The 18,867-nt window shown below is 35.5% G+C and overlaps 1 protein-coding gene and 1 non-coding gene across 18 annotated transcripts in view; both read left to right on the forward strand.

Moving 5' to 3' along the window:
* Cd109 (CD109 molecule) overlaps window positions 1–18,867 on the forward strand; it is a 228,338-nt gene that overhangs the window by 115,912 nt on the left and 93,559 nt on the right. For 16 of the 17 annotated variants that reach the window (XM_058578868.1, XM_058578867.1, XM_058578879.1 and 13 more), the window contains 8 exons: window positions 1,652–1,726; window positions 2,299–2,359; window positions 3,666–3,807; window positions 4,678–4,795; window positions 6,676–6,789; window positions 8,521–8,736; window positions 9,506–9,650; window positions 13,438–13,614. In XM_058578868.1, the coding sequence (XP_058434851.1) occupies window positions 1,652–1,726; window positions 2,299–2,359; window positions 3,666–3,807; window positions 4,678–4,795; window positions 6,676–6,789; window positions 8,521–8,736; window positions 9,506–9,650; window positions 13,438–13,614 (1,048 nt within the window). Of the gene's footprint in view, window positions 1–278; window positions 318–1,651; window positions 1,727–2,298; window positions 2,360–3,665; window positions 3,808–4,677; window positions 4,796–6,675; window positions 6,790–8,520; window positions 8,737–9,505; window positions 9,651–13,437; window positions 13,615–18,867 lie in introns of all 17 variants that reach the window. The other variant, XM_058578881.1, reaches the window with a different exon arrangement.
* Window positions 1,759–1,832, forward strand: Trnaa-cgc (transfer RNA alanine (anticodon CGC)). Its single transcript has one exon. It is a non-coding gene; the product is annotated as a tRNA-Ala (tRNA).

Below are 18,867 nucleotides of genomic sequence, written 5' to 3' on the forward strand. Positions count from 1 at the left end.
TGTAGGAATGTTCAGAGGTGAAAAAATTAGGTTATGAGAGTTGTGACCCAGTAACTTAATGGGTTAATACTTTGAAAGGATTACCATCCTAGGTGGTAACTGTAGCCAGGTGGGTCATGGCTGGAAGAGGTGGGTCACTAGGGGCATGCATTGGGGGTTATAGCTTGTCCTCCTGAATCCTCCTTCTCTCCCTCTTTGCTTCCTGGCCACCATGTCTTAAGCTGCATTCTTCTGCCATGCTCTTCCCCATGATGCTTTGCTTCACCTTTGGCCCACAGCAATGAAGTCGGCTGACCACGGACTGAACCTCTGAAACTGTGAGCTCAGAATAAACTTTTTCTCCTCTAAATTGTTCTTGTCAGGCATTTCAGTCACAGACACAAAAAACTAACACAGTGCCAGATCATCATGTTTGCTTAATGTGGATGTAACCATGGTTATTAGCTGAAACAGAGGTTGCAAGTGTTTAACTCTATCCTAGAATGAGTTTTTTCAACTTAGATTCTTTCATGGTTTTTACCTTTATCTCAGTTTGTCTTGGTCAATGCTAACGTAAATAGGGAGAAGTATCAAAACTGACCTAAAAATGTATAATACTTTAATTTTGTTATTATAGTAAAACATGTATACCATAAAATTTGCCACTTTTACCATTTTAACGTACAATTCAGTGGCATTAATTTCTTTGCAAAGTTGTATAACCACATTAGTATTTCCAAAACTTTCATTGCTCCAGAGATGCTGTAAAATTCAGGCAGTAATTCCCCATTTTCCCCTGGCCCTGACCCCTGGCAACCTCTAATCCACTTCTGTCTCTTATGAATTTGATTGGTTTACCTATTTATTTATTCTAGACATTTACTTATTACTTCTACCTTTTGGCCATTGTGAGTAATGCTGTAATGAACATTGTATAGAAGTATCCCTGAGTGTTTGCTTTTGGTTCTTTTTAGTATGCATCTACGAGTGGAACTGCTGAGTCATATTCTAAATTACATATTTAACTTTTTGAGGAAAAAGAATGAGAGTTTTCCTCACTCTTTTAGCCTATTTATCTATTCTTGTTAGCAATGAGTACTATTCTATTCTTAAAAAATAATAATATTTCTAATGTTATTATTATTGGTATAATTTGGAAATATTATCTTATTGGTATAATTTGTATTGTTTTGATCATCAATGAGGTTGAATATTTTTTCTTCCTATTAATAATTTATATTTCCTCTTTTCTGAATTGTCTGCTTAGGTTATTGAAAAAATTAGGTAAATGATATTTTATAGATATATTAATTGCCATCCAGTTTAAATATCTCTGCCAGATAATTTTTAATGCTGACCTTTATATGTTGATCTGTCAAACAGTGACATTTAAGTTCCTTCTGGGCAAAACTCAGTTTTGCACTCGAAGGAGTTCTGGATTGCTAAGCAGAATAAAAATAAGTTTATTGAAATTGGTTGGAAGAACTATAATTCCAACCAATTGAATCATGAGCAGAACATTCACATATTCATTACTCCTTGATTTGAATCATTTTCAAGTTTAATAAGCCTGGGGGCTATGACTAATCTAAGTTACTTATAAGAAATAATGTGGAAGACAGAAAGTATTGATATGAAACTAATCATTCTGTGTATTTTATCTTCTTTGTAGGTGGTCCATGACTTGGAACTTTATAACACAGGATATTATTTAGGCATGTTTATGAATTCTTTTGCTGTCTTTAAGGTATGTTCAGTTTTATCTATAATTTGGGGGGCTGGGGATGTAGCTCAGTTGGTAGAGAGCTTGCCTCGCATGCACAAGGCCCTGGGTTCAATCCCCAGCACCTCAAAAGAAAAAAAAAAAGTATTAGATTTGTTCTATAATTTGAAGACCATAGTATCTTTTACTATATCATACACTATCAGAATTAATGATCATTGTGAAATGTTAACCTTTTATTATATGTGTCACTAAAGTGCACTATTACATAAGTATAATTGGAGATGGAAAGATAATCATCCTTTCAGTTTTAAAAGTAAATGGAAAAATTCACCATTAGAGAGAGAAATGGAATTATCACTAAACAAATAGTTTATTTCCTTCATATTACTTTCTTTGACTTTGAAATGGCTGTTCATGCATATAAGAGAGAAAGAGAGAGAGAGAGAGAGAGAGAGAGAGAGAGAAGAGAGAGAGAAACTATGTATCTAAGCTCTCAAGAATGGGCAAGAGTGAATCTAGAGTGTTGGAGACTTCTGTGATTAGAGAACATCTAAATGGTTATTTTAAAAGAAAATTAAAATTATTTTTTCTAGGAATGTGGTCTCTGGGTATTGACGGATGCAAACCTTGTGAAGGATTATGTTGATATTGTTTGTAAGTAAAAACTGGCAGTATGCTTGCAAGATATTTGTCTTTTACATCAGACCTTTAGTATTACTTTATACAGGTATGGATATTTTCTGGTTGAACATGAATATTGTATCTTAAAATGTTTGGAATTTAACATACTTGGAAGTACATCTGGGCCATGACATAAAATGTTCTTCTGAGCTCCTGTCTTTGAAATGTATGCTTTTCATTTGTTTTGTGTAATCCTTTGAGGTGGTTATATTTTGAACATATTGGTTCCAATTTGTATTGAAAGCTGTGCTATTATTTTGGAACTACTTCAAAGGAGAAACACAAATGTTTTGAAACATTTGTGTTTTCTAGCTTTTTGATGTTCACTCAGAAATAGCCCAGATGCCAAAAGTAGATTCTCTCTCTCTCTCACACACACATACACACACACACACACTTCATCCGTGGAGTTGACCACTGAAAAATAAAAAAAGTGTATACTCTTACAAAGAAATCATAAAATATTTTGATTGGAGGAAATGTATACGTAAGGGTGGTTAACTGTAGGAGCTATTCCCTCTTTTTTTTCAGGTAAAATTTACTAATATCATTTTGAAAGTGTTCCAGAACTATCACAGTTCCTCTGTCTGAATTCCCTGTCAGGTGTTCTCAGTTACTCTGCACTCAGCCCCAGGCTATCTGGCTTTCCGTTGGTTCTTGTCACACCTTGTGCCTCTGTTCTGAAACTTAAAAAATATTTCATAGTTTTAAAGATTTATGACTTTTTATGATATTTATTTGTTAAAAACATGTGCTACACTTAATTTTTCTCATACAATTCTCTATCCTACGAGCCTTCCAAGAATCTGTCTTTATCCATTTTCCAGTCTCTGTTTTTATGCATCTTTTTTCATCTCTACTTATCAAATCCTGCCCAACGCCTGCTATAGTCTTTATTTTATTGTCAGCACTAAGGAGGTAGAAAGAGAGGAGTAGAAAAGTTATAAATGGCTTTAAAATGATACTTTTAAATACTTAAAAAAATCAAGTTAAAAATTTAAGCATTTGAACTGTAAGTATTTTTTTATTATATTGGTCATTTGGTACAGGAAACAGTTTAAAAAAATTATTTCTGGCTCTGAGGTCACTGTCCATGTGGTATTTGGTAAATCATTTGACTTCTCTGCCTATCAGATTTCTCATCTGAGAAAATGAGAGGGTTGGACAAGACGGACTAAGATCTCCTGCAGCAGAGAGGGGCTATGAGTCCATGCACCAAGTTTACAATTCATTTTCTCCCATGACTGTTTTTCTAACCACTATCAATATTTGTTTTTAGATGATACTGCGGAGTATGCTGAGATGTTTGTGGAGGAAACCCAGGGGTATCCAGTAGATATTAATGATTTTTCTTCATTTAGCAACCCACGTGTAAGAAAGCATTTTCCAGAGACTTGGATTTGGCTAGACACTGATATGGGGTAAACATTTATAAAGTTCTTTGTTCACACATATTTCACTTAGTATATGTTTTAAATAAGGTTTGCTCTTTTTCTAGAGGGTATAGTACATAGTTGATGAAGAACTAAGTAGACCAAGAGGATTTTGTTTTAGGATGTTCATCAAATCTAACTGTAGTATTTAATAAAGCCACATGGAAATTATGGCAGGAGATTATTAACAAGAAGATGATAGGTCTTTTTATTTTTAATCCCCTAATGAAGTGTGATTTTAACTTTGAAGTCTCATAATTCTCACTGGAGAAAAATTGCTGGACATACATTTGTTGCCATTAGGTGAGAAGCACTAGTGATCACCTCCTGGACCACTGGCAGTGCTGCTACTGATACTCATAAAACATCCTCAGGGGAAGGAGGGACATGGGGGGGTGGAAGGAATTCAGCTTCACTGCTAAACACCGTGCTACCTGATGAGATAAATTGTGTTCTACACAGTAATATATAGATAGCTATTTAGGAATACTCTAAATAATCTCAGAAAAAAATAAATAACAGTATTTATAGGGATATAGAAAAGTAACTCTTCTTCAAACTGAGAAAAAATTGGAGTTTGAAAATATGTATTTATTCTTTATATAAAATTTATGAAACTATAGTGGTAATTCTGAAGATATAAATATTATAGAAAGAATTTATTGGAATTTGAATTAGTATGAAATATTATGACCTCTTTTTTGAGAACTTGGGATCTGCTTTTTTTATGCTAAATGGTTTTAAATTTAGATATATAAGTGATATATAAAATTAAAATTCTTCCAAAAATAGTTGTTGACTTATTTTGAAATATGTCAGCTCTTGGTTTTGTGATTTCTATGTTTGTCTTGATTTCAGATCCAAGATTTACCAGGAATTTGAAGTTACAGTACCTGACTCTATCACTTCTTGGGTGGCTACTGCTTTTGTGATATCCGAAGACTTAGGTCTTGGATTAACGACTGCCCCAGTGGAGGTAACCTATGGATGGGCTGCTTATTACTGTTACAGTACCATGAAGCTAAGGAAGTTCCAGCTACTCAACAGATTTTTAAAAAATGATTGCTTATAATGTTTATCATAGTTTAGAGATTTTTTTGATTTTTCCTTTCTGCTTTTCATCTGTTTTAAATTTTAGAAAGAGAGCTATATTAGAGTGTTAAGTGGTAAGTGTCCATATTAAGATTAGGATAGAAAAGTTTATTATGGATGTGCTCTAACAACTTCCAATGGCCAGAACAGAGAGAGGAGAGAGAATTTCCATGTGTCCTTCATGGATGAGTACAACTTCTCAAGATGTCCCCTAGTAGATATGCTATCACATCTCATTTCTAGTTACTAAGAGGAATAACATGACTATGAATGGCCAAAGACCAATACTTCTTGCTTCTGTTATTCTTTTTCTTTTTAATTCTTTTTAGATGTTAATGGACCTTTATTTTATTCATTTATTTATATGCGGTGCTGAGAATCAAGCCCAGTGCCTCACACATGTGAGGCAAGCACTCTACCACTGAGTTATAACCCCAGCCCCTCACTTCTGTTATTCTTTATAACATATTTATTTTGCCTCTTTAGCATCCCAAAATGAAATTAGGAGAAAGCATAACATACCTATGTATACAATTTCAAAAAAGTTAACATGATGCCTTAAGTGAGATACTAAGAGAAATAAAAATAAAGTAACACATGATAACATGATATATATTTCAATATGTTCATGATCAGGCATTGTTGCACTAAAGATATAGTGAAATTTTAAATGCTTATGCCATGCCTGGAATCACCCTGTGTGCAATACTACAGGCTTGTTTTGATGTACATGTATTATTTCAGCAACTCAAAATCCTTGAGTGGTGCTGCCTGTAAATTTCTGAAATGGTGAACAACTTTTGGTAAAGTTACAAACAAACCAAAATGCATTCTTCTCTTACAAAATAGTTGTATTCAGAAAAATTTAGTGTCGTCATATTTAAATTGGAATTATGTAGTAAGCTTAGGTCATTTTAAATAGGTACTTTAGCTATGTGAATATCTAAAGAAACATTCAAGAGTCCTGAGGAATATGAAACAGTCCTTCATTGTTTGGGTCGGTCCTGAATATTGCAGACCTTCACCCACTAAGTGCCAGTAGCATCCTCCAATCATTATGATGACCTAAGACACCTTCACAGATGTCTAAAGAAACCTCTAGAAGGAGTTACTGTTGCCAGTGTGATCATGGCTTAAACTAAACCTCAGAGGCAGGGGAGGGGCTCAGCCTCCCCTGCAGGACTTAGCCAACATTTTCAGAGTTGGACCACCTGGAGGAAGCACACATGGATGTGTGTGTAGAAGTAAACTGTCACCAGGCCGGCTGTGTTGAGGTTTACCACACTAGTCTAAAACAGAGACTGTTGATTTGGGTAATGGCTTTCAAAACAGATGATGGAGTCAATATAGCATAAAATAAGAGCAACTTGCTTCAGTATTAGACAGCAACTTGCTTCTGGTTTCTCTGCTTGCCTCCAACTTGAGGTTCTACTAGTGACAGATTCCATGAACGTCACTTTGCTATTTAATAGGAGCATAGAGTCTTTATAGATTTATAATGATTAAGTGGAATAATTTGTGAAGTGCCTTATTCCTCTTAGGCATTTAATAAAATGTAGGATTAATTATGTTGAATAACACAAATCAAGACAATTTGATATAATTTATTTGGGAAAAGTTGTTATTTGCCTTCTGTTGGTAGGAAAGCGGACAATTCTAAGAGGACTTGTAAATTTCACAGGCTTTGTGAGGATTGTTTTTAATTGTATATAGTGTGAAGCATTTGACCTGAATAAAAATATATACTCACTGTGTTCTTTCCAGCTACAAGCCTTCCAACCATTTTTCATTTTTTTGAATCTTCCCTACTCTGTTATCAGAGGTGAAGAATTTGCTTTGGAAGTAACCATATTCAATTATTTGAAAGAGGCCACTGAGGTAATGTGTTTAAGGTTTTGTTGCTTGTTTATGTTTCAGGAGAAAACATGTGGATTAGCATGGGTAATGTTTGCACATCTGTGCTTCTAGGCATGCTGTATCTTTCTGGGAGATTAATATGGATGTACTTAGTTAGTTGTTTCTTCTGTAGTAACGTCTAGGGAATCATTAGCAGATTTGTGCATTTCCTCCTTGATTCCCAGCACAGGTTCTCCCCTTCATCCACAGTCCTTCCTTATGGTCTTGGAGGCATGCCTTTCTCTCTCCTGTCTACCCCCCACCCATGTTTCTCCCTGGTCTCCCACATCTAGAATGTGTTGTCACATCTCACTGACGTTCTGTGCCCAGTGCATTTGGCAAATTTATCCCCTTCAGGACTTGGCTTGGAACCAAGATGCCTTTCCTGAGGAATCTAACCTGATCTGCTGTGTTTACAGTCCCCATAGTTATACAGTATATTACACTTTCAAGGATTTATTTTTTGAGTCATGTGCTTTGTGTCTCCTTAGCTAGTCAGTTCCTTGGAAGGCCTGGATGAGGGCCATTGCTTGTACTGTGCCCACAGTAGTGTTAACCAAATGGTTGATATTTTCCCCCAGAGTAATTTGGGATATGCAATTAACTTTATTGTATGGAAAGATTTTTTTTTATTTTTTTGGGTACTGGGGATTGAACCCAGAGGTCTTTAACCACTGAGCCACGTCCCCAGCCCTTTTTAATATTTTATTTATTTAAAGATAGGGTCTTGCTACATTGCTTAGGGCCTTGCTAAGTTGCTAAGGCTGACTTTGAATTTGCAATCCTCTTGCTTCAGCCTTGTGAGCCGCTGGCATTACAGTCATGCGCCACCACGCCTGGCTGGAAATGACATACTTTTAAAAATACTATATCTATAGAATAAAATGTTTAATATTATTATTATAATTACTACTACTACTTTTGGTGCTGAGATTAAACCCAGAGCTTTGTTCATGGTAAGCACACACTCTACTAGTGAGTCTTTAAAATTTTTAATTATATTTTTTTAATGTAGTCAGCATGGTACAGTGTAACAAAAGATTTGCAGTCAGAAGGCTCAATGTCCAGTCTGCCACGTACTAGCAAATAACTTAATTGTAGTTTCCTCATCTATAAAATGGGAATCATAACTATTATCTACACAACAGTATTTTGAAAAGCAGTTGAGAAAATAGATTAGAAAACAATCTGTAAAATGTAAGGCTTAGAGAAATACTATTCTTGATGCGACTAGCAACTTTGGCATAATTTACAAAAGTTTATAACCAAGATACACTTTAGGATTGATTTCTGAGTCACACTTTCCTTGGAATAATTTTCACAGAGATTCTCAATGGATGTAATAGCATCTCATCTTGTTTGTCTCATTGTTTTCTGATGGAACGACACAGTTAAATCAGGCTGCTGGTGGTACCTACATCAGGTTCTGTGTATAGCCTTATCATTCAATGGCTTTGCATAATGACAGAATTTAATGTAAGGGATAGGACTAGAAATGGAGGTGAAGAGTGGCTTTTCCCCAAATATCTTGAGGTAGAAAGGAAAGCATATGAAATGAATGAGGATTTTCCTTTTTATTCTCTCATTGGCTGAATTTTTGCCTCATCTTTCTCTTGTTTTGAGCTGCAAGTTGTAACAGCACTTATGGTGGTGGTAATACACTTTGCTAAAGAGCACTTATTATACAAAACCACAGGTATTTTTTTCTTCCAGGTTAAGGTAATCATTAAGAAAAGTGATGGATATGATATTCTATTGACTAATGAAATCAATGCCACAGGACACCAGCAGACCATTCTGGTTCCCAGTGAGGATGGGGCAACTGTTGTTTTTCCTGTCAGGCCAACACATCTGGGAGAAATTCCTATCACAGTCATGGCTATTTCACCCACTGCTTCTGATGCTATCACCCAGAGGATTTTAGTAAAGGTAAATATTTGGAGTCCAAAATAAATGAAAATATGTATGTGGAATTGGAAAGGACAAAGAAGATGATTTTTCTTTTAGTTAAGTTTGTTGGCAAACATAGTACATCTTTTCCTCAATCCTCCTGATAATGCCCAGTTGTTTTCTCATCTCTATGTAAAAATATAACATATATGCTTAGAAATAATTGCCAGCATACTCTTTAAATTTAATCAGGACAGTGAGTTTCAAGATCACAAAGTCTCTTTTATAGTCATTTACATCTTTAGTCTTTGTTACATTGGGATCCTATTAAATCATGGTCAGATTGATAAGTAGATTTGAAATTTTGGAATTCTCAGTGCCGGTAGAAGATATTCTGTAGACTGTCTTAGAAGACATTCTGCAGAAAAAGACAAGTCAGCATAGCACATGTGCATTTAGATTCTGGGGTGAGAGAGCCCTCATTTTGTATCTCTGCCCTGCTGAATGTGATTTTGGATGAAATATTTACTCCCTCTCTTTCGATAATAAATAGAACCTACCCTATACATTTTTTTTTCTCATCACATTTTACCTTGGTTGTTTCTACCACACTCTGTGAAACTTTTTTCTAATTCAATCAGAAGGTAAACACTTAACAGATTTGAAGTCAGAATTAAGAAATGGTAATTATCTAGCTGTACAGAAACTATGGAACAACAGGCCTGATGTTTGTGTTCATATCTGCATATAGTTCTCTGTAAATAGATGTGCAGAGACCATATTAATTGTGTTCCTTTTTTTTCAATAGGCTGAAGGAATAGAAAAATCATATTCACAGTCCATCCTACTAGACTTGACTGACAACAAACTGCAAACTACCATGAAATCTTTCAGTTTCTCATTTCCTCCTGATACGGTCAGTGGCAGCGAAAGAATTCAGATCACTGCCGTTGGTAAGAATATATTCCCCTCTACTGATTAATTTGTGTATAATAATATATATTATTCATTTATTTATACATGTATTTTCTTATTATGAGAATTTTTAATTGGTCCCAACTGATGATTATATTAGAAAGGTTAGCAAATTATGCATCCTAGAATAGTTCTTCTCAGTCTTATGTGCATATGAATCAACTGGGGATCTTTTTGAAAGCCCTCTTGGTGGGAGCTGGGATGTTACGTTTCTAATCAGCTCCCAGGTATATTATCGTGAAGCTTCTGGCATATCACACCATGAATAGCAAGGTGCTACCCTGCTGTGGTTGGACGAAAGGGTTGTTCCTAAAAGCACAGCTTCTTACCTCTTGACCACTGGGGAGTATCAGAATCTTCTGTGAAGCTTGGTAAAGACACAGATATCTATGCTTTACTCTGAACCAACTATAGTAGAATTTCTTGGGCTATGGGTAAGGCGGGTACAGTGATTGCAATAACCAAGAGATGGAAGCTACTGCCTAGAGCAGTTAGTTCTCTGCAGGACACAGGTTACCTTGAGGATAAGAAACTATGCACTGACTCTAGTTATGTCTCTTAGTAACTTAAGTGCCTTGCAATCTAAAATACTTTAGAATCAAACATAACCTTTGCACTCTGGTGTCTTAGGGTTCTCTAGAGAAACAAAATCTCACATTAATCTCATCCAGAAACACCCTCACCAGGTACACCCAGGAACAATGTTTAGTCAGGGCACACCTGTCCTACTCAAGTTGACACATAAAATTAACTACCACATCTAATAGGTCCTTCTAAATGATATAGATGAATACTCTTATAAATTATATTTTACAAATAACTGTAGAAAATGTATTAATTAAAGACATCTAAATAGTTTGTTAGGCCTTTAAGACACCAGGATGTCAGGCCTTCAGACTTTTTAAAAAATCTTACCTGCAGGTGTAATGTTTGTAAGCACAAAGAACTAATCACAGTTCAGAGGACTTTATTTGAAGCCTGAGATATAATTCTTTAAAAGAATGAAAGAAGTTCTCTGTTTAAGAACATTCTGCCTATGCTTCTCTCACAGTGTTGGTATTCTGGGAGATGCAGAAGAAATACAGTGCAGGTACAGTATACATCTGCATATGCACATATAGAAGAATCCCTGAATTAAAAAAAATATTCCTGTTAGTTGTAGATGGACACAATGCCTTTATTTTATTTTTATGTAGTGATAAGGATTGAACCCAGTGCCTTCCATGCACATGGCAAGCACTCTACCACTAAGCTACAATTCCAGCCCAGAATCCCTGAATTTTAAATGTATACTACCACTCTCTAAATAGGAATGAGTTTGTCCTATCTAGGGTCACAAAAATACTCAGAGGTTTAACTTTTTTTGCTGAATGCAAAGAGTGGATTTTCAAGTCTTATTTTTATATGATTAAAAAAAAACACTTTGAAGTCCAAAATGTATGAATTCTAGCTTGTTACTTTGGATTTTGAAATTGCAAATTTATGTTCATTTTGAATATTAAAAATGTAACTTTTCAGGGGTAATAATAAGAACTGTATTTTTTTTGTGTTAACATCTAAAGCTTAAGACATTTTGGCATGCCTGCATCTTGTTCATATGAAAGAGATCTCTTTTTTTGTATTCATTTTTTTTAGGATAAGATTTTCACTAGTTATTTGAACTTGGCATGGTGTAAGTTTTCAAAGTAAATTACATAGACAAATACTCTTCTTCATACAGCTAACAACAGTAGGGGTCAAAATTAAAAACTCAAGCTGTATCTGAATTTTTACTTATTTCCCAAGGGTGTTTGAATGTGGGTAGAAGAGTCTGTTAAGTATCTGTTTTGTCTTATTTTTAGATTCCTACCTTTGAAGAATATTCCCAATATTTTTTGATTCTAAAGGTCATTGGAAACTTATACTTGTTATTTCTACTTTGTTGCTGCCAAATAGAGGACAGTGAAAAACACTACCACCCCTGTTTTAAGAAATAACATTTGCCAAGCATTTGTATTACGTTAGTAAGAAATAAAAAGTTCTATTCATGTGAAGAATACTAATAATAAAACATTTTGTTCATGTTTAAGAATGATGGGTCCTCATGGTCCATTTCTTACATTTTTATTCAAGATTTAAAGAAGAAATATTTTTTTGCCTAATTTATGTCACTTTTTCATATTTTATTAACATGTTAACTTTATGATTTTATAAGTCACTGTGACATTTCCATACATGCATATATTGTGCACTGATCATGTCCAACCTCCCTTATATATTCTCTCACTCTTTCCTCTCATTTCCCTTCCCCCAGTTCCCTTCTCAGTCTTTAGTAGGTCCTTCTTACTTTCAAGCTTTTTTTTTTTTTAAGTTTCTACATACAAAAGAAAACATGTGATACTGTCTTTCTGTATCTGCCTTATTTTGCTTACATGAAGACCTTACATGTTTATCCATTTTCCTGCAAATGGCATGATGTCATTCTTTATAGCTGAATAATATTCCATTTTTGTGTGTATATGTATCTATATATATCAGTTTCTTTATTCATTCATCTGTTGACATAAATAGGCTGATTCCATATTTTGGCTATTGTGGTAAGTGCTGCAATAAACATGGGTAAGGAGGTATCTCTTCTGTATGCTGACTTCATTTTTTCTGGATATATACTCAGGAGTGGGATAGTTGAATCATATGGAAGTTCTGTTTTTAGTTTTTTTGAGGAATGTCCATATTATTTCCCATAATGGCTGTACTAATTTATATTTCCACTAATGGCATATTAAGGGTTCCTTTTTCTTCATATCCTTGCCATCATTTAGTTTTTTAATTGTTTGTTTACTTTTTGATAATAGCCACTCTAACTGGGGTGAGAATTAATCTCAGTGTACTTCTGACATGCAAATATTGATCATTTCTTTCCATATATTTATTAGCAGTTTCCATTTATTTACTAGTTGCTTGTACTTCTTCTTTCAAGAAGTGGTTATTTAGGTCATTTGCCCATTTACAAATTGGATTACTCATTTTTTTTTTTTTTTGTTCAGTGTTTTGAGCTTTTTTTATATTCAGGATTTTAAAACTCTTTCAGGTGAACAGATGATAATGAGTTTCTCACACTCTGTAGGTTGTCTCTTCACTTTATTGATTGTATACTTAGTAGTGCAGAAGCTTTTAAATTTGATGTTATCCCATATATCATTGTTTCCGGAGTGATTAGAGTCCTATTCAGGAAATCATTGCCTGCAATGGTGTTTCCTCTGTGTTTTCTTCTAGTAGTTTCATAGTTTCAGATCTTTAAGGTCTTTGATTCATTATGAGCTGATATTTGTACAGGGTGAGAAATAATGTGTCAAGTTTCACTATCCTGCATATGAATATCTAGTTGGCCCAGCACCATTTATAGAAGAGAATGTCCTTTCTCCAGTTAATGTTATGTTTTGGGCACCATTGTTGAGAATAAGTTGCCTGAAGGTGTGTGGATTTAGTTCTGGGTCCTCTCTTCTTTCTGTTCCTTGGTCTATGTGTTTATTTTTATGCCAATGTGCTGTTTTTGTTACTGTGAATGTCACATATTTCACTGAGCTAAAAGTCTCCTAATTTATCATCTAATTTACAAGTTTAGTACCATTGCATTATTATTTTTCTTGTCAGGTAATTTATGTAAAGCTTCCACTCTGTTCTAATTGCTTCAGTGACAAATACCTTCTGTTTTCAGTGGAAGACTTGCCACCCGCAGATAACTGTGAATGACTACTGAATGGATTGCATGTCTTGTGCTTTCAGGAGATGTTCTCGGGCCTTCCATCAATGGCTTAGCCTCGCTGATTCGGATGCCTTATGGCTGCGGTGAACAGAACATGATCAATTTCGCTCCAAATATCTACATTTTGGATTATCTGACAAAGAAGAAACAACTGACAGATAATATAAAAGAAAAATCACTTTCATTTATGAGGCAAGGTAAACATTTTAGAAATATACTTTTATTTGTAATAAGAAGTTTGTTCTTTTTTTTTTTTTTTTTTCCAGGCAGGGTTTGCCTTAGACTATTTCAGCCTAGATGGGTATTGTACTGGTGTGCAATGGTGGGACCAGATGGTGTTGAATGTGTTAGAAGCTGTCACCATCCTTCATCCTTCATGCAGCTAACTGTTCACTAACTGCTGCTAAGGTGTTCTCAGTGGCTTAAGCAGGTAGTTTCTAGAGGGGTTTGTATTATAATAAGGGATTTAAAATTTAAAACTCTTTTAAAAATCTAAAGGAATGAGTGTTCCTTTAATCAGTACACATTTATGGAGCTCTCTTAATGCCAGGGTCAATTCTAGTGCTGAGGGAATAGAGGAAGTTGGGGCCTTTCTTCTCAAAGAATCACTGTCATTGGAGAAGACAGTGTCCTGTGATGGGGACCTTCTCACTGCATTTAAAATGTCCATCAGATGGAATTTAGGAGAGAAGTGTTTGTATGGAGAGGACCTTCCAGCTTCTCAGAAAATTCCATATTGGTGATGACTCTGCCTTGACTCTCTGAGAGGTGGCGTTGTTTATTTTTCATTTTTTTTGTTTTATTGATTTTATTTTTTTAAATACATGACAGTGGAATGCATTACAATTCTTATTACACATATAGAGCACAATTTTTCATATCTCTGTTTGTATATAAAGTATGTTTACACCCAATTCGAGTCTATATACATGTACTTTGGATAATGATGTCTATCACATTCCACCATCCTTGCTAATCCCCTGCCCCCTTTCTTTCCCTTCCTCCCCTCTTCCCTATCTAGAATTCATCTATTCCTCTCATGCTCCCCCTTCCTACCCCACTATGAGTCAGCCTCCTTATATCAGAGAAAACATTCGGCATTTATTTTTTGGGGATTGGCTAACTTCACTTAGCATTATCTTCTCCAATGCCATTCATTTACCTGCAAATGCCATGATTTTATTCTCTTTTATTGCTGAGTAAAATTCCATTGTGTATATGTGCCACATTTTTTTTATCCATTCATCCACTGAAGGGCATCTAGGTTGGCTCCACAGTTTAGCTATTGTGAATTGTGCTGCTATAAACATTGATGTGGCTGTGTCCCTATAGAATGATGTTTTTAAGTCCTTTGGGTATAGTCTGAGGAGAGGGATAGCTGGGTCAAATGGTGGTTCCATTCCCAGATTTCCAAGGAATCTCCATACTGTTTTCCAAATTGGCTGTATCAATTTGCAGTTGGTGGCACTGTTAAGATACCAGATGGCTTGGGCACTTGCTAATATTCACAGTTACCAGGATTGAGAGCTTATTATGTAGAAGGCAGTATTCTAAGCAATTTACATCTAATGTCTCATTGAATGCTCACAATGAATATTAGCATGACCCCATTTTTACAGATGAAGAAGTGGAGGCACTACATGACACCTTGACCAGGGTCATGTAGCAAGTCAGTAGCAGAACTGAGATTTGGACCTAATATCTGGCTCCAGAGTCTTGCTCTTAGTATTTACATCTAGGAGCAAAATGAAGAATTCTGAGATATTTTTAATAATAATAATAATAATAATAATAATAATAATAATAATAATAATAAAAATAATCGATTTTCTGGAATATTCCAAAAATTATCCTGAAGTTACAGTTTCAGTTTTTGCATTTCCTTATTAGAGGAAGATCACTGTGTGACTGAGTTTTTCCTGTCTGTGTGATTTGTATGCTGTCCATCAGAATCATGAAGGTTTGAATGGTTTATACAAAATGACTGGAAAATGCTTATTTAGTATAATCTAAGTAAAGTATAGTTCAATGTTTTCCAATTCTTAAGTTCTTGTTTTTCTTTCTTATAGTGAATAGGTTAAATGCAAAGAGAGGCAAGCTGTTAGCCCTTTTGTTAAATTTTACATAAAAGAATCGGAAAACTCAGTAAAGACTGCTTTGATGTGAGCTTTTCTTGCATGTTCCCTTATTATTAGAGACCTGTTTAACCTAAAGTCTGTGTAATAATGGTAAGAGCAACTAACCCCGTTGTAAAGCCCTGCGCATGTTTCATTTAATTCTAGGAGGTAAATGGACTGCTATTTCTGTTTTATAGATGAGGAAATTGAGGCACAGAGAGGTTAACTAACTTACCTATGGTTACTCCCAGGTCATCTGGTTACGTCCATGATCTTCCTCAGAACACTACAGGATAATTCTAGTTTGCAACGCTGTTAGGTTGTTAGAAGCAGTGGGATAGAATAGAAGAAGACCAGGAATTGGACCAAGGTGCTGGAGTACCATTAATGTACTGAGGTCTTGGTGAATGTTCAGATAAAATGGTGAGAGAGAAACATGGGGTCCTGTGGGGAAGGCGACACCACAGGTTAGAATCTGCAGTGTCAGATTACAACAGTGTGAACTCTTAGGTGTTGAATTGAAATAGATGAAGTACTGTCTGTGGGCCTGGATGGTACACACAAAGGCTGAGTGGGAGTCAAGGGGTTACATCAGGAGCAATGCATGCAGTTCATGACAAACTAGGGTGACCAGGATTTGTAATTAGGGCTAAATGTGACCTGAGTTCTGAGTGAATGGAGATACTGGTATATTTTCCTTCAGATTATGGCAAGGTCCTGCAGACACTGACTGGTTCTCAAACCCAGGAGGTGGTTTGCCCTTTAAGGACTCAAAGATCTAGCAATTTACTTGTAGAGTTTCCCACTTAAAATTGCCATTTGTTATACATATATTTGTGGATTATTTATATTTTAAATGCACACATATAATAACTGTTTATTTTTCAAATTCTGTCATAATTTTGTTTAAGAAGTGCTATTAGAGCTCTCTATGGCATATTGTGTGCCATGCTTAAAAAATATGAGATCTTTATACATTGGTGTATTAGTTATATTTAAGAAGATGAGTAAAATTTATTGGAGATTATCCTAAGTTAACTCTGCACATTTAAAAACAAGATCTGGTGTGTAGTCAAGATTTAGTTTGTTTGGTTTCAAGAAAAGAGTGCATTTAAGAAGTACACTGGTGTTTTTTAATTCATTATATTCACTCTTTGTGATATTTTAATACAGTGAAGTGAAATATTTCAGGAAATGCCATAATTTCATATCTATATATGCTTTATGAACTTTAGCTAATCTAATACTAATGCTTTTGAAAGATGGAACCTTAAAGGAATAGTTTGAAACATTTAAGGAATGATAACTTGTCCTTTAAAGATAATTTGAGGGGCTGTGGCTGTGGCTCAGTGGTAGCGCACTTGCCTGGCATGTGTGAGACCCTGGATTCAATTCTCAGCACCCCATATAAATAAAATAAAGGTCTATCACCAACTAAAAAAAGAAAATAGTTAAAAAAAAAAGATAATTTGAGATTGTGACATAGATCCTTGGCTCCGGGTCAGGAAAGATTTTTTTAAAAAATGACTGGTCCAATTCTTTTCCAAAGAGCCCTTGTTCCAAAAGCAGTGCTAGTTCCTTCAGGCCAATCCTGACTAGGCTGGTGCCAAACTGTAAGTTTTTCTAAGCAGCCCTCTGAACATCTCACTGATTACTTGGGAGCTTTCTTCACTTTTGTTGGTTGTTATAAGGTGCATAGCAGCCAGAGGGCAAAGAAATGTTTGGTCTCTAAGTGCCAAATGGTCCTCCAAATTGTTCAGACTGTCCAGCACTACTGCTGTAAAGAAAGCCTGTCTTCACTTGAGAGAAATTGGAGTCTAGGTGTTATAGCACCGGCTAAGGAGGCAGTCAGAACTGGGCTCTAAATCCTGGCTCCTACCTTGGGATTTTCTAGCCCTCTTGGAGCCTCAGTTTTCCCACCTGATACAGTTGACTTGAGAATGAAATATTTCAGCACTGTATTCAACAGTTAAGTATGTCAGTTATGAGAGTGGTTTCTTCTAACTCTGGAGTTAGGGTTGAAAGTCAGCAAACAAATCCTGTCCATTCTACCTCTAGAAACAAATAAGAAATCCTTCCACCTCTCTCCATCTCGGGGCTCACTGTTCCAATTCTAACAGCATAGTTACTCATCTGGACTAATCCGTTGGTTGTCTAATTAGTCTTTCTGCTTCTGTGGTCCCTCCTCTTCAGTATATGATCTCCATATATTATAAAAGGGATCTTTTGAAAATTTCTAGATTATGTAATTTTCTAGCTTAAAGTCCTCCAATGGACTACTGACCTGGCCCCTCCAGGTCCTGAGTGAACTGGCTTCATCCTCTATTTTTCTCCCCAACTGCCACCCTCTCTGCTTCCTTTTCTGCACTGTCTAGAGCATTCCCAGCTTCTAGCTACTTGCTCTTTCTTCTCCTGGAGTGCTCTTCCCTCAGATCTTTCCCTGACTGTCTTCCTTAGTTAGCTGTGTTTTCCTTAGAATGACCTTCTTTGACCATTTACTGACTCTGATTTACATTACTCCATTTTGTTTTTTTTCACTTAACATTCTTTAAAATTATCTTGTTCGCCATCTGTCTCCTACACTTGGAGAATGAACTCTGTGACAAGGTTTAACTGCATCTTCATTGTATTACTTTAGAAGTATCTCAGTAAATAGCCAATGGATGAATGAATTATCCATATTAACTTCTGTCTTTGGGCTTTAGATTCACCATCTTCATGTGGAGATGGGCCTAGAAGATTTTTGAAGCACTTCCACAATGTAGTGATTATCTGTAGACACTCAAGATTCCCCCTGGTCTCAGCGAGAGGTCTTATCAGCCGGGATATGTGACCCGTAGTTTCAACATGTTCCCCTTTGATATGGTGAAGTGACTGATGAAAGTTAGCAAAACTGAGCTCCCCAAAGACATCATTTCACATGCTAGTCCAAATTACATTTCAAAGTGGTAGACAAAAGTTTCCTGGTATAATACTTTTCATTATGAAATCAGACACTGATTTCATAATGAAATCAGAGACTGTCTTTTCTTTTGCCATCATATTTGCCCAAGTCCTTTAAATATAGTGTAGTTGTTTTTCTTTTTTAAGAAATTGAAGTGGCTTTGGTGTGAGTCATGATTACATTATTTAAATGTCATTTATGGACAGCGCATTGTTTTACTTAAATCATGCTTGGCCCAGGAAACCTGTAACCTAACCCATTGATTTTTTGGGTCAAAACAACAGCTACATCATTGAATGAAGTGTGTGTATTTTGCTGTTTAAAAAAGCAAAAAGCAGAATCATAAAATGAAAACTGTTTCTGATAAGGACTGGAAACCCGGTTAACTG

The sequence above is a fragment of the Marmota monax genome, unplaced genomic scaffold (genome assembly GCF_021218885.2).
Source record: "Marmota monax isolate L192 unplaced genomic scaffold, Marmota_monax_Labrador192_F-V1.1 WCK01_AAM20220418_F8-fsc00091, whole genome shotgun sequence".
In the NCBI taxonomy this organism is placed as follows: Eukaryota; Metazoa; Chordata; class Mammalia; order Rodentia; family Sciuridae; genus Marmota; species Marmota monax.